Raw genomic sequence first — 16072 nt, forward strand, 5'->3', positions numbered from 1 at the left:
GAAGCCTGCCACGAGGTGATTATTATTACAACCGTGGTGGCGCAAAATTTGGAACAGTAACAAGATACGGACACAAGACCTAGCTGAGGGGCTGGAGCGGAGCAGAAGACCCTGCCCAGAGTCCCATCCCACAGGCCCGACCTGACGCATGAACAGCTTATTGCACACAAACTTCTAAGGATAATTAAACAACAACCAGGCTGCGGATTTCTACAGTGAAGGTGCCTAATAAACCAGTAGGACAGAGCTCTTATGCCCACAGATTTAGGAGAACATGCCTGATCCTGATGACAGGGTCTCTTTATGTATACACTAGAACAGACATAACAGGAGAGATCTAAGGTCCGCTATCAGCCAAATTCGTTCTGAGCTCTTGCCTTAAGGAAAATCAGCCATTGCCAAATTCCCCTTTACCCTGCTCTCTCTACTGCACTGTTTCATCAACCTGTGTCTCCTCATCAGTTGCAAAACTACAACTCCTATCATCCCCTAAGAGACACATGCTCTATGGCAGACATGCGTGCTTTAATCATACTAGCATGCATGCTTATAGGGGAATCGGGAGAGCTAGCTGCTAACTGAACGCTTTGGGGAAAGTCATCACAAATGTATGACCTGCACTGCCTGGATGGCAATATAAGCCCGGTAGCCATAGCCATATACTAGGTAGCTATACACATCCTTTGGACGTCACACCTTCATAGTCTAGTTGAATCATAAGTTTATGTGCTAACAATGTAAAATAATCTGAAATTGATATGCAATACAATCAGTGGCAGAAACCCAAAGTCGACCCTTAAGTTTTTGCTGCAGATTTGCACTTTGACATGCTATTAAAGAGAATCAGTCAGCAGGTTTTTACTATTTACTTTCAGAGCAGCTTAATGTAGGGCAGAGAGCCGGATTACAGGGATGTACCACTTGCTCAACAGCTTGCTGTAGATTCAATATAATCAGTGTTTTATCAGCAGGAAATGATCACTGCCAGACTAGGTGTCACATGCCAGGAAGTCCAGCTAATCTGTGTAACCCCGCCCCCACCACTGATTGGTATAACGCTGACAATGTAAACAGGAAGCTGCCAATCAGGGGGCTGGGCAGGGTTCTACAGAGCTCAGCATTCAGAGCACTGCCAGATCTGCAGAAAAGGAAATGGGGAGTTTATTAATACGGCAACAAGCATCCCAGTGACTGATACATCGCTGGAATCAGGGTCTCTGTCCCTACATCACGTCTCAGATTCCATAGCAAAAACCAACCTGATGACCAATTCGCTTTAATCCACATGTGGTTATCTGCAACAGTTTCCACATGAAATACACATCAATAAAAGAAGATCACAGTTTTTTCCCAAAATGCTCATTTTAAAGCTGCACATACTACCTGTTAAAGGCGAAATCCATAAAAAATAAAATAATTAAAAGACGATAGGAAACCTACACTAACAATATTCATTAGCGCAACCTATATTTCGTGATTTATATTGTGATGGCTCTCCTCCAAAGTATGAACCCAGAGCGACTACTAACACACAGATAGGCAGCCATAGACCTATAGGGGGCAGCGTAGGTGCTTACTGTATAATCAATAAGAATCTCAAAAGGTACAAACGTCTCTAAAAACGTATGTTTTCCCATTGATGTATCTGAAAGACACTTTACTTTTGGGGATTAATAATAGCACAGAGAGCCCCCATATTGGTATCTGATCACAGCAGACCTGCGCAGACATTATGCGTCTGTTGGACATCTTCCTACCGATCAGATGGCAGATATTAAAATCCAAAATCTTAGAGGGTCACAATTTCCTTTCTATAGGAAACAGGCTTCTTATGTCTGGACTATGTGAAAAAAAGGAAGACGAGGGTTCGATATGGGGTCCATTTGTATAGGTGATATCAAAGAGCTATAATAAGTCAATGGCTGTTAAACAAAAAAATAATCAGAATTTAGGACTTACTGACTGCTGAAAGCACAGAGAAAGTAGAAAAAAAGTTGGCAGAACATAGACAAATAGTGACCGCAAACATCGGGAAGGGTGACTGGGATCTGCAGGGACTTTCCACCGGTGTCCACCCACTGTCACTAATGATAAATGCCGAGATACCCCCAGGGGTTCCAACTTAAATGAATGATATAACAAACAATTAAGAACAAACCTTAATGAAATATTCCTTCCACAGCATTGGCCAGTATTTGCCATCCCTCCGGGGTCTGAACATTGAGATTCCCAACAGCTCCTTGATTTAAGATCCTAGAATAGCTCTCCAGTAACATCCACAGGAGTTGGACCCCGGGTAGTAGAGAGAATGGGTCTCTGCAGATCCCGGTCTTGAGCGGAGCAGAGGTGCCAATGCCTGACCTGAGCTTCATTCATATGTGACTGTCGGAAATGGCCGAGGGCTGCTCCTCCCGATGTCCCACAGACGGTGAATAGAGCGGAGGTGGAGTGTGGGCTTATCTGCTGCCCTCAAGTCAGAGCTCTGCAAAGCCCTGCTTCAGAACCGCTGGGGGTCCCAGTAGGCAGACCCTCAGCGATCACTAACTTACCCCGCTCCTATGGATGTATAGTTTCTCACAAAAGTGAGTACACCCCCTCAATGAAAGTGGCCAATTTGTGCCCAAAGTGTCAATATTTGGTGCAGCCACCATTATTTTCCAGCACTACCTTAAGTCTCTTGGGCATGGAGGTCACTGGAGCTTCACCGGTCGCCACTGGAATCCTCTGCCGCTCCTCCATGACAACATCATGGAGCTGGTGGACGGTAGAGAACTTGCGCTCCTCCACCTTCCGTTTGAGGATGCCCCAGAGATGCCCAATAGGGTTTAGGTCTGGAGACATGCTTGGCCAGTCCAGCACCTTTACCTTGTTTCTTTAGAAGGCAATGGTCATCTTGGAGGTGTGTTTGGTGTCGTCATCATGTTGGAATACTGCCGTGTGGCCCAGTTTCTGAAGGGACAGGACCATGCTCTGCTTCAGTATGTACATGTTGGCATTGATGGTTCCCTCATGGAACTGTACCTCCTCACAGCCGGCAGCACTCATGCAGCCCCAAACCATGACACTCCCACCACCATGCTTGACTGTAGGCAAGACACACTTGTCTTTGTACTCCTCACCTGGATACAGTCACACACGCTTGACACCATCTGAACCAAATAAGTTTATCTTGGTCTCATCAGACCACAGGACATTGTTTCAGCAATCGGTGTCATTATCTGCTTAATTGTCTTCAGCAAAATGTTTGTGGGCCGTCTTGTGCATCATCTTCAGAAGAAGCTTCCTTCTGGGACGACAACCATGCAGACCCCACTTTGTTGCAGCGTGCGACGTATGGTCTGAGTACTGACAGGCGGACCCCCATCCCACCCCTGTAACCCCTGCAGCAAGTGTATAGAGAGGGAGGCCGTGCCCACTGGCCCGGAGAATGTATAACTCATACATAACCGCCGGTCCAGGCACAGAAACCAGCAAATTACCTCTCTGCATGTGCTGGAGGGATTCATAAGTCTGCAGTCACACAGAGGGACTGCAGACTTTTCCTTCTGGACCGGACAGCCCCTTTAAGGGGACTAGGGCAGCTGACAGGTTCCCTTTAATACTATATCATTTACATGGCAGGCTTGGGTTCACTTTAAGCAATAGAATATATTTTCTGATCAGATAAGCTTTGTGACTGCTTACGTCTGCTCAGCCTTATGAAAAGTAAGACTATCCCCTGTTAATAAGTGGCGGACTATATCTGCACCTTAGGGTGCCGGGAAATCTTGATTCAGCTGGTAAATAAATGTTCCAATTACACACAGGTACTTTCCAAGGAGGGGAATTTCAAATTCCTTCTGACTTCCTTCTGCCTGTTCCTTGGTATTCTACAAATGTAAAAGTGGACACAGCCAGCAGGGGGCGCTCATGCAAGAGCAGTATATTGGCCCGGCACACATGGATCCCAGCTCTCTCCCACAGGACAAGACACTATAACTCACATAAGACACAATAAGTCACGGAGTAACGGGATCACAACGATCACAGCAGAAAAATACTAAGTTACAACTAATAAAGACAAAAGGGTCCATAGTACAAAGAGCAAAGATGTCGTTATATCCAGAGAATAATTTACCATTGTTAATGTTACTGGAGAGCTACAAGCAAAAAGCAACCATGTAAAGATCGAAGGAGAAGCCGACTTCAATGGGAAGAATTCCAATTAAAAAAAAAAAAAAAAAGGAGGCAGCAGATTTTCATTTTTACTTTTGTATTTTTCCTTCTCCCAAGGGTCCATACTTTTTTTTTTTTTAAGTTTTCCATGGACATTGCCGTACTTGGTTTTCACTATTCTCCAGATCATTACGATAACAGAAATACCACATTTGTATAGGTTTTTTTAAATTATTATTTAACTTGTGAAATAAGAATTCAGACATTTGTAAAAAAAAAAAAAAAAAATTAAAATTAATAATTTTTGGTTTGCGTCACCATTTTTAAAAACCCACAATCTTTCTAGTTTTTCATTGACTGAGCTGAGCGAAGGGTTTGGAGTTTTTTTGGTGGTTTTATCGCTACCAATTTGAAGTACATTTGTTTTGATCACTTTTTATTGCATTTCTTTACGGAGGAGTAGTGCCCGAAAAATGCAGTTTTTTTTTTTCCCCTTAACAGCTTTAAGCTGATTGGACAGGGGAAAAATGGTGATTAAAATATTTAGTTTACAAGTTTTTATATTTTAAAATCTTTTTTTCTTTTTTAACTTCTTTTTTTAGTTCTCTTTGGGAACTAGTGATATTCAGGATTCATATGAAGCCCAGCCAGTGGCCTGGCTTCACGGGGGTACCAAGACGGCAGCGACAGTGGCCTGCAGCCGACTTCCAGCTGGCATAAAAACCCATTGACTGCAGCTGGGCCGATCGGAGCTTGTGGGCAAACGCTTCATGTCACCCCCATATCTAAGGGCTTTTTCACATGTCTGTGTCTCCTGTATGTGTAGTGACAGTTTTCACATGTATAGGAGACACTGACTCACGTAGACCCATCCCAGTGAATGGGTCTTTAAAAGGCTCATGTCAGGGCGTTTCCACATGAAATATACAGAAAAGTCAGATCACCCATCCAGACGTCCAAGACCCAGAGCACGGAAATCTGAAGTGCAGCAGGAAAAGTAATCAAACAAAATTAGGAAAAATTCAGCTCAAATGATCCCATAAAAATTGATCCACTCTATTGAAAAAAATTCTTTAAAATCTTTCATACAGCATAAATGTCACAACCTCCAAAGTAGGGAGAGTTGTATGGGCAGGTGCGTTTTGAACCTTGCATGCAAGGATTAAGAACCGCAAGTTTCGAAACGAGCCTGCCCATACAACTCTCCCTACCTTGGAGGTTGTGACATTCATGTTGTATGAAAGATTTTAAAGAAATTTTTTCAATAGAGTGGATCAATTTTTATGGTATCACTTGAGCTGCAGTTTTCCTAATTTAGTTTGTTTCCATGAACCGTGTGTCCGTGGGCAAAACACGCTGACATGTCTGTTTTATACTGTCAGCACGAGCTGCAAAACGTCCCGCACACGTGCAAACAGAGAACACACTTGGATGTCATCCGTGTGACACACACCAGCACCAGGAAAAAAGCGCTACAGTAAGCGCTGTTCCCTGTTGCCGGGAGCTGAAGACGCTTTCATCATTCTCCAATGCTCTGCCGGCGATCGGTGCGAACAGGGGAGAATGAGGAGAGTTATATTCAAGTGACACAATGACAGCAGGAGGCGGCTGATGGGACTATTATTCCCATCAGCCTACACCTGCTGCCACTAATAACAGTGACAGCAGGAGCAGCTGATGGGAGTATTCATCAGCAGGCTCCTACGCTATAAATAATTTTTTAAAAAACCCGGAGTCGGTTGACCTCTATTTTATATAACCAGCCAGGCAAAACTCGCAGCTGGGGGCTGCAATCCTCCGCTGCCAGCTTCAGCAAGGCTAGTTATCAAGAACTGAGGGGTCCCCCACTCTGTTTTTTTAATTATTTAAATAAATAAGTAAAAAAACGGTGTGGGGTACCCCCTATTTTCAAAACCAGCCTACCTAAAGCTGACAGCTCTGGTATTCTCAGGCTGGTAAGGGGCCACTGATTCAGCCCCAGGCTGAACTTCAGTGATCTCAGCACCGTGGGAAAACGTCAGTCATGAGGTCACTGCAGATCATGGTGAGAAATTCTCATGATGATCTGCTGTGAGTTTGAACTGCGGTGACCTCATCACTGACTTTTTCCCCACAGTGCTGAGGTCACCACAGTTCAGCCCTGCTGGGAACACAGCTTCACTGACAGGCAGTAACCTCGATGATGTCACCGCCGGTCACTAACGCTTTGCTCGCAGCAGCTCATTCACCAGTGGTTCTCAGCCTGGACGGTCGCATCTTGGCACCATCCAGGTTGAAAACCATTTCTCCCCAGACATGGATTACGGCGTGGGACAGAACGACAGAAAGGTGAGGGATATTGTTGTTTTTTTATTTTAGTTTTATTACAGAAGACCAGGGCTTCGGTGGAATTAGGCGTTAAGTGACTATAACTGAGTTTATTAATTTTAAATAAAAATGGAAAAGTGTGTTTTGCTTTATTTCTAAAAAAAAGACTTTATTCTGGCTGTATCTTTACCATATAACTATAGTATTAGTAATGGATAGGTGCGTTATTGACGCCTCTGCATTACTAAGCCGTGAGTTTGATCTCACCTGACAATACAAAGGTGGCATCAACCCCAAAAATATGAACCCCACGTATCACCGCTACAGGGTAAGTGGGAAGAACCGGGCAAAGTGCCTGAATTAGCGCATCTCATAGATGTGCCTTTTCCAGGCTGCTGTGGGCTGCCATTTTTAGGCTGGGGGGCCCTATATCAATGGCTCTTTACCAGCCTGTGAGTATTGCCTTGCTGGTTATAGAAAATAGAGGGGAACCCACAACGTTTTTTTTCCATTTATTTATTTACAGCACATGCGGCAGGTGATAAATACTCCCATCAGCCGCTCCTGCTGTCACTGTTATTAGCGGCAGCAGGTGTAGGCTGATGGGAGTAATAGTCTCATTAGCCACTGCCTGCTGTCATTGTTATCTCCTGAATAGATCTCTCAACATTCTCCCCTGCTCACACTGATCGCTGGCAGAGCAGGGAAGAATGATGAATATCGTCTTCAGCACCCAGCGCTTTGGAACAGCGCTTACTGTAGCGCCCCTTTCCTGGTGCCCGTATGTGTGGTACAGATGCAAAGAAATGGGGGCACCACAGAAAGGGATCCAACCTACCTAGACCTAAATAGTACATATGTTTAACAAAAAAAGAGAGAAAGAAATAGGCCATAAGCAGGGGAATAAATAGGACCCTAAATAGGACATAGCATATGTAATACAAATTTTATTAACAGCAAAAATTCTTAAAAGCAGGTGGGTTGCTCTATTGTGAGCATTGTATTATCTGTGTATGTGTCACATCTGTGACCATTTTTAATGCTTTTAAGAATTTTTGCTGTTTGCTGTGTTTAATAAAATTTGTATTACATATGCTATGTCCTATTTAGGGTGATCCCCTACTTATGGCCTATTTCTTTCTCTCTTTTTTGTCAAACATGTGGTACAGATGCGGGCACATGGTTGCCACACCTGTGCCACAAGTATTACACACACGGAAATATCAGGACGTATGAAACCGGCCTAAGACTGACAGCAGCAACTAAATTTTTTTACCTAATCGCATGCATTTGGGGATAAAAATCATTTTGGACCACATGCCTTTTATAGTCTCTGTGCCACACGGTCTATTGCTGGCTGCAGAATCTATTAAAGGCTCATGGAGACGTCTACGATACTAGGTCGGAGCACAGACTGCAATAGGTAGGGAGACCGGCGGACAGTCCATAAATTGTAGTCTGTGCTCGAAACAAGTTTTGTATGAGCTCCAACTGAGAATCTGTCAGTGAGCTCATTCAGATTGAATGACATGAAGTTTATAACTCCTTTATCTGTCTTTTTCTGAGCTCCTCTCAGCTGATTTATGACCACAAACCACATAAAAGTTGTAAATGGAAGAAAACTGAGAGCCTGTAAAAGAAAACCTATGTAAAATATTTACTGAAACCAAGTAAGAAAAATAAAATATCCCAAAGGTGGAGAACCCCGTTAACAGAACCATATTCAATACCACTGTATCGGCAAAAGTCCAAGCTATCAAAATACAAAATTATTTTGCACCTTGCAGTGGTACCCATATAAACTACAACTCGTCACCGGGAAAGAAAACCTCATATCAACGTGGAAGGAAAAATAAGACACATTATCGCTCTCAGAAGAAGGTTAGGAAAATATAAACACGCAAAAACCGAAAGCTGCCCGGTCATGACCAGGATAAACAATCAAATCTACACCTTGGATTGCCGGGTGTCCTGCCGGGCGGCATTTCTCTGCACATCTGATTCTTTTCCTCAAGGAGGTCAGTGAAATCCTTAAGGATGGATTTTGCTGCAGATCCGCAGCAGTTCCGCATTGTACAGTACCATGTTAGCCAATGGGATTTCAAAACCGCTGTGCACATGCTGCGGATTTTTCTGCGCGGATTTGCTGCGGTTTTAAATCCACAGCATGTCAATTCTTTCTGCGGATTCCGCAGCGGTTTGACATCTGTTCCATTTTCCAGGTGTCAAACCGCAGGGGAAACCCGCAGGCAAATCCGCAGCTCAATCGGCACTGTGTACACTCACCCTAATGATCCCCTCTTACCCAAGAGTATGGAACATCCCCACTGACCACTACAGTTCAGTTCTTCCCAGGAGGGCAGTAATATCCCTACTGATCCCCTCCCCAGGAGGGCAGCAACATCCCCACTGATCCCTTCCCCAGGAGGGCAGTAACATCCCTACTGATCCCTTCCCCAGGAGGGCAGTAACATCTCTACTGATCCCTTCCACAGGAGGGCAGTAACATCCCTACTGATCCCTTCCCCAGGAGAGCAGTAACATCCCTACTGATCCCTTCCCCAGGAGGGCAGTAACATCCCTACTGACCCCTTAGCCAGGAAGGCAGTAACATCCCCACTGATCCCTTCCCCAGGAGGGCACTAACATCCCTACTGATCCCTTCCCCAGGAGGGCACTAACATCCCTACTGATCCCTTCCCCAGGAGGGCAGTAACATTCCCACTGATCCCTTCCCCAGGAGGGCAGTAACATACCTAATGACCCCTTAACCAGGAGGGCAGTAACATCCCCACTGATCCCTTCCCCAAAAGGGCAGTAATATCCCTACTGATCCCTTCCCCAGGAGGGCAGTAACATCCCCACTGATCCCTTCCCCAGGAGGGCAGTAACATCCCCACTGATCCCTTCCCCAGGAGGGCAGTTACATCCCCACTGATCCCTTCCCCAGGAGGGCAGTAACATCCCCACTGATCCCTTCCCCAGGAGGGCAGTAACATCCCCACTGATCCCTTCCCCAGGAGGGCAGTAACATCCCCACTGATCCCTTCCCCAGGAGAGCAGTAACATCCCCACTGATCCCTTCCCCAGGAGGGCAGTAACATCCCCACTGATCCCTTCCCCAGGAGAGCAGTAACATCCCCACTGATCCCTTCCCCAGGAGGGCAGTAACATCCCCACTGATCCCTTCCCCAGGAGGGCAGTAACATCCCCACTGATCCCTTCCCCAGGAGGGCAGTAACATCCCCACTGATCCCTTCCCCAGGAGGGCAGTAACATCCCCACTGATCCCTTCCCCAGAAGGGCAGTAACATCCCCACTGATCCCTTCCCCAGGAGGGCAGTAACATCCCCACTGATCCCTTCCCCAGGAGGGCAGTAACATCCCCACTGATCCCTTCCCCAGGAGGGAGGTAACATCCCCACTGATCCCTTCCCCAGGAGGGCAGTAACATCCCCACTGATCCCTTCCCCAGGAGGGCAGTAACATCCCTACTGATCCCTTCCCCAGGAGGGCAGTAACATTCCCACTGATCCCTTCCCCAGGAGGGCAGTAACATACCTAATGATCCCTTAACCAGGAGGGCAGTAACATCCCTACTGATCCCTTCCCCAAAAGGGCAGTAATATCCCTACTGATCCCTTCCCCAGGAGGGCAGTAACATCCCCACTGATCCCTTCCCCAGGAGGGTAGTAACATCCCCACTGATCCTTTCCCCAGGAGGGCAGTTACATCCCCACTGATCCCTTCCCCAGGAGGGCAGTAACATCCCCACTGATCCCTTCCCCAGGAGGGCAGTAACATCCCCACTGATCCCTTCCCCAGGAGGGCAGTAACATCCCCACTGATCCCTTCCCCAGGAGGGCAGTAACATCCCCACTGATCCCTTCCCCAGGAGGGCAGTAACATCCCCACTGATCCCTTCCCCAGGAGAGCAGTAACATCCCCACTGATCCCTTCCCCAGGAGGGCAGTAACATCCCCACTGATCCCTTCCCCAGGAGGGCAGTAACATCCCCACTGATCCCTTCCCCAGGAGGGCAGTAACATCCCCACTGATCCCTTCCCCAGGAGGGCAGTAACATCCCCACTGATCCATTCCCCAGAAGGGCAGTAACATCCCCACTGATCCCTTCCCCAGGAGGGCAGTAACATCCCCACTGATCCCTTCCCCAGGAGGGCAGTAACATCCCCACTGATCCCTTCCCCAGGAGGGAGGTAACATCCCCACTGATCCCTTCCCCAGGAGGGCAGTAACATCCCCACTGATCCCTTCCCCAGGAGGGCAGTAACATCCCTACTGATCCCTTCCCCAGGAGGGCAGTAACATCCCTACTGATCCCTTCCCCAGGAGGGCAGTAACATTCCCACTGATCCCTTCCCCAGGAGGGCAGTAACATACCTAATGACCCCTTAACCAGGAGGGCAGTAACATCCCTACTGATCCCTTCCCCAAAAGGGCAGTAATATCCCTACTGATCCCTTCCCCAGGAGGGCAGTAACATCCCCACTGATCCCTTCCCCAGGAGGGTAGTAACATCCCCACTGATCCTTTCCCCAGGAGGGCAGTTACATCCCCACTGATCCCTTCCCCAGGAGGGCAGTAACATCCCCACTGATCCCTTCCCCAGGAGGGCAGTAACATCCCCACTGATCCCTTCCCCAGGAGGGCAGTAACATCCCCACTGATCCCTTCCCCAGGAGGGCAGTAACATCCCCACTGATCCCTTCCCCAGGAGGGCAGTAACATCCCCACTGATCCCTTCCCCAGGAGAGCAGTAACATCCCCACTGATCCCTTCCCCAGGAGGGCAGTAACATCCCCACTGATCCCTTCCCCAGGAGGGCAGTAACATCCCCACTGATCCCTTCCCCAGGAGGGCAGTAACATCCCCACTGATCCCTTCCCCAGGAGGGCAGTAACATCCCCACTGATCCCTTCCCCAGGAGGGCAGTAACATCCCCACTGATCCATTCCCCAGAAGGGCAGTAACATCCCCACTGATCCCTTCCCCAGGAGGGCAGTAACATCCCCACTGATCCCTTCCCCAGGAGGGCAGTAACATCCCCACTGATCCCTTCCCCAGGAGGGCAGTAACATCCCCACTGATCCATTCCCCAGAAGGGCAGTAACATCCCCACTGATCCCTTCCCCAGGAGGGCAGTAACATCCCCACTGATCCCTTCCCCAGGAGGCAGTAACATCCCCACTGATCTCTTCCCCACGAGGGCAGTAACATCCCCACTGATCCCTTCCCCAGGAGGGCAGTAACATCCCCACTGATCCCTTCCCCAGGAGGGCAGTAACATCCCCACTGATCCCTTCCCCAGGAGGCAGTAACATCCTGCTGATCCCCATGTGTTGGCGTCTCTCAGGCTCCTGCCCAGCTTAATACTACTGTCCACACACCGAGAGACCTCTGCACAATGTAAAGGGAGCTCCCGTGTGGAGAACGCCATCAGCCCAGAAAGTAGTGACCAGCAGCATCAGGTGAGGCTCGTGTGAGCAGGGCGGTAGTGAGGCACCACTGCCAGGACCACTACACTCAGGCCACGGCCCCTCCACATCCACCCCCGCCACTCACCGCTCATTGTCCCGGCTGCTGGCACTGCGAGGTAAATAAACACCAGTGACAGGACCGGAGAGCGCGGCTCCGCCCCGGAGAGGAAGCCTGGAAGTGCTGAGTGCGAGTATTGCTGAAGGACCTGATGTGACGTCACGGCCACGTGACCAGAGGCGGTGGGAGGAGCTAGAGCGAGCAGGAAGATTTGGTGGTTTCCCTGGGAGAAGAAGACGCCAAAATGTCAGTGATGGAGCAGGAGGAGAGCGGGTGTGATAGCAGGGACATGGGGGGCGCAGACTGCAATAGAGGGGTGCACGGCGGCAGACTGTGTAATAGAGGGGTGCACGGCGGCAGACTGTAAAAAAGAGGAGCATGGGGGGCGCATAACGTGTAATAAAGGGGTGCCTGGTGGGCAAACTGTATAACAGAGGGGTACACGAGTGCCCAGACTGTATGTAATAGACTGGAGCATAGGGGCACAGACTGTGTAATAGAGGGGTGCATGGGGGGGCTCACACATTAATAGAGGGGTGCATGAAGGCCTCAGACTGTAATAGATGGGTGCATGGGGACTCAGACTGTAATAGAGGGGTGCATGGGGACTCAGACTGTAATAGAGGGGTGCATGGGTACTCAGACTGTAATAGAGGGGTGCATGGGGACTCAGACTGTAATAGAGGGGTGCATGGGGGGCTCACACATTAATAGAGGGGTGCATGGGGGCTCAGACTGTAATAGATGGGTGCATGGGTACTCAGACTGTAATAGAGGGGTGCATGGGGGCTCAGACTGTAATAGAGGGGTGCATGGGGGCTCAGACTGTAATAGAGGGGTGCATGGGGGCTCAGACTGTAATAGAGGGGTGCATGGGGACTCAGACTGTAATAGAGGGGTGCATGGGGACTCAGACTGTAATAGAGGGGTGCATGGGGACTCAGACTGTAATAGAGGGGTGCATGGGGACTCAGACTGTAATAGAGGGGTGCATGGGGGGCTCACACATTAATAGAGGGGTGCATGGGGGCTCAGACTGTAATAGATGGGTGCATGGGTACTCAGACTGTAATAGAGGGGTGCATGGGGGCTCAGACTGTAATAGAGGGGTGCATGGGGGCTCAGACTGTAATAGAGGGGTGCATGGGGGCTCAGACTGTAATAGAGGGGTGCATGGGGACTCAGACTGTAATAGAGGGGTGCATGGGGACTCAGACTGTAATAGAGGGGTGCATGGGGGCTCAGACTGTAATAGATGGGTGCATGGGGGCTCAGACTGTAATAGAGGGGTGCATGGGGACTCAGACTGTAATAGAGGGGTGCATGGGGGCTCAGACTGTAATAGAGGGGTGCATGGGGGCTCAGACTGTAATAGAGGGGTGCATGGGGGGGCTCACACATTAATAGAGGGGTGCATGAAGGCCTCAGACTGTAATAGATGGGTGCATGGGTACTCAGACTGTAATAGAGGGGTGCATGGGTACTCAGACTGTAATAGAGGGCTGCATGGGGACTCAGACTGTAATAGAGGGGTGCATGGGTACTCAGACTGTAATAGAGGGGTGCATGGGGGCTCAGACTGTAATAGAGGGGTGCATGGAGGCATCAGACTGTAATAGAGGGGTGCATGGGTACTCAGACTGTAATAGAGGGGTGCATGGGGGCTCAGACTGTAATAGAGGGGTGCATGGGGGCTCAGACTGTAATAGAGGGGTGCATGGGGGGGCTCACACATTAATAGAGGGGTGCATGAAGGCCTCAGACTGTAATAGATGGGTGCATGGGTACTCAGACTGTAATAGAGGGGTGCATGGGTACTCAGACTGTAATAGAGGGCTGCATGGGGACTCAGACTGTAATAGAGGGGTGCATGGGGGTTCAGACTGTAATAGAGGGGTGCATGGGGGCTCAGACTGTAATAGAGGGGTGCATGGGGGCTCAGACTGTAATAGAGGGGTGCATGGGGGCTCAGACTGTAATAGATGGGTGCATGGGGACTCAGACTGTAATAGAGGGGTGCATGGGGGCTCAGACTGTAATAGAGGGGTGCATGGGGGGGCTCACACATTAATAGAGGGGTGCATGAAGGCCTCAGACTGTAATAGATGGGTGCATGGGGGACTCAGACTGTAATAGAGGGGTGCATGGGGGCTCAGACTGTAATAGAGGGGTGCATGGGGGCTCAGACTGTAATAGAGGGGTGCATGGGGGGGCTCACACATTAATAGAGGGGTGCATGAAGGCCTCAGACTGTAATAGATGGGTGCATGGGGGACTCAGACTGTAATAGAGGGGTGCATGGGGGCTCAGACTGTAATAGAGGGGTGCATGGGGGCTCAGACTGTAATAGAGGGGTGCATGAGGGCTCAGACTGTAATAGAGGGGTGCATGGGGGGGCTCACACATTAATAGAGGGGTGCATGAAGGCCTCAGACTGTAATAGATGGGTGCATGGGGACTCAGACTGTAATAGAGGGGTGCATGGGGGCTCAGACTGTAATAGAGGGGTGCATGGAGGCATCAGACTGTAATAGAGGGGTGCATGGGGGCTCAGACTGTAATAGAGGGGTGCATGGGGGGCTCACACATTAATAGAGGGGTGCATGGGGACTCAGACTGTAATAAAGGGGTGCATGGGGGGCTCACACTGTAATAGAGGGGTGCATGGGGGCTCAGACTGTAATAGAGGGGTGCATGGGGGCTCAGACTGTCATAAAGGGGTGCATGGGGCTCAGACTGTAATAGAGGGGTGCATGGGGCTCAGACTGTAATAGGGTGGTGCATGGGGGGATCAGACTGTAATAGAGGGGTGCATGGAGGGCTCAGACTAATAGAGGGGTGCAAGGGGGCTCAGACTGTAATAGAGGGGTGCATGGAGGCTCAGACTGTAATAGAGGGGTGCATGGGGGCTCAGACTGTAATAGAGGGGTGCATGGGGCTCAAACTGTAATAGAGGGGTGCATGGGGCTCAGACTGTAATAGAGGGGTGCATGGAGGCATCAGACTGTAATAGAGGGGTGCATGGGGGCCTCAGACTGTAATAGATGGGTGCATGGGGGGCTCAGACTGTAATAGAGGGGTGCATGGGGGGCTCAGACTGTAATAGAGGGGTGCATGGGGGCTCAGACTGTAATAGAGGGGTGCATGGGGGCTCAGACTGTAATAGAGGGGTGCATGGAGGCCTCAGACTGTAATAGATGGGTGCATGGGTACTCAGACTGTAATAGAGGGGTGCATGGGGGCTCAGACTGTAATAGAGGGGTGCATGGGGGGCTCACACATTAATAGAGGGGTGCATGGAGGCCTCAGACTGTAATAGATGGGTGCATGGGTACTCAGACTGTAATAGAGGGGTGCATGGGGGCTCAGACTGTAATAGAGGGGTGCATGGGGGCTCAGACTGTCATAAAGGGGTGCATGGGGCTCAGACTGTAATAGAGGGGTGCATGGGGCTCAGACTGTAATAGGGTGGTGCATGGGGGGCTCAGACTGTAATAGAGGGGTGCATGGAGGGCTCAGACTAATAGAGGGGTGCAAGGGGGCTCAGACTGTAATAGAGGGGTGCATGGAGGCTCAGACTGTAATAGAGGGGTACATGGAGGGCTCAGACTGTAATAGAGGGGTGCATGGAGGCCTCAGACTGTAATAGAGGGGTGCATGGAGGCCTCAGGCTGTAATAGATGGGTGCATGGGTACTCAGACTGTAATAGAGGGGTGCATGGGGGCTCAGACTGTAATAGAGGGGTGCACGGGGGGCTCACACATTAAAAGAGGGGTGCATGGAGGCCTCAGACTGTAATAGATGGGTGCATGGGCACTCAGACTGTAATAGAGGGGTGCATGGAGGCCTCAGACTGTAATAGATGGGTGCATGGGTACTCAGACTGTAATAGAGGGGTGCATGGGGGCTCAGACTGTAATAGAGGGGTGCATGGGGGGCTCACACATTAATAGAGGGGTGCATGGAGGCCTCAGACTGTAATAGATGGGTGCATGGGTACTCAGACTGTAATAGAGGGGTGCATGGGGCTCAGACTGTAATAGGGTGGTGCAT

At 49.4% G+C, this 16072-nt stretch overlaps 1 protein-coding gene across 4 annotated transcripts in view; it reads right to left on the reverse strand.

The window, feature by feature from the left end:
* Positions 1 to 12200, reverse strand: part of SNX29 (sorting nexin 29) — a 520598-nt gene extending 508398 nt beyond the window's left edge. For 2 of the 4 annotated variants that reach the window (XR_012219883.1, XM_073542894.1), the window contains exon 1: positions 12046 to 12199. Coding sequence is in view for 2 of the 4 variants with exons in the window: in XM_073542894.1 (XP_073398995.1) it covers positions 12046 to 12052 (7 nt within the window). In the remaining 2 variants the exon portion in view is untranslated. Of the gene's footprint in view, positions 1 to 11870; positions 11966 to 12045 lie in introns of those variants that run through there. The other 2 variants (XM_073542895.1, XM_073542896.1) reach the window with 2 other exon arrangements.
* Positions 12201 to 16072: the final 3872 nt, after the last annotated feature.

The sequence above is a fragment of the Dendrobates tinctorius genome, unplaced genomic scaffold, assembly GCF_039654945.1.
Source record: "Dendrobates tinctorius isolate UK_male_01 unplaced genomic scaffold, ASM3965494v1 ptg000129l, whole genome shotgun sequence".
Taxonomy (NCBI): Eukaryota; Metazoa; Chordata; class Amphibia; order Anura; family Dendrobatidae; genus Dendrobates; species Dendrobates tinctorius.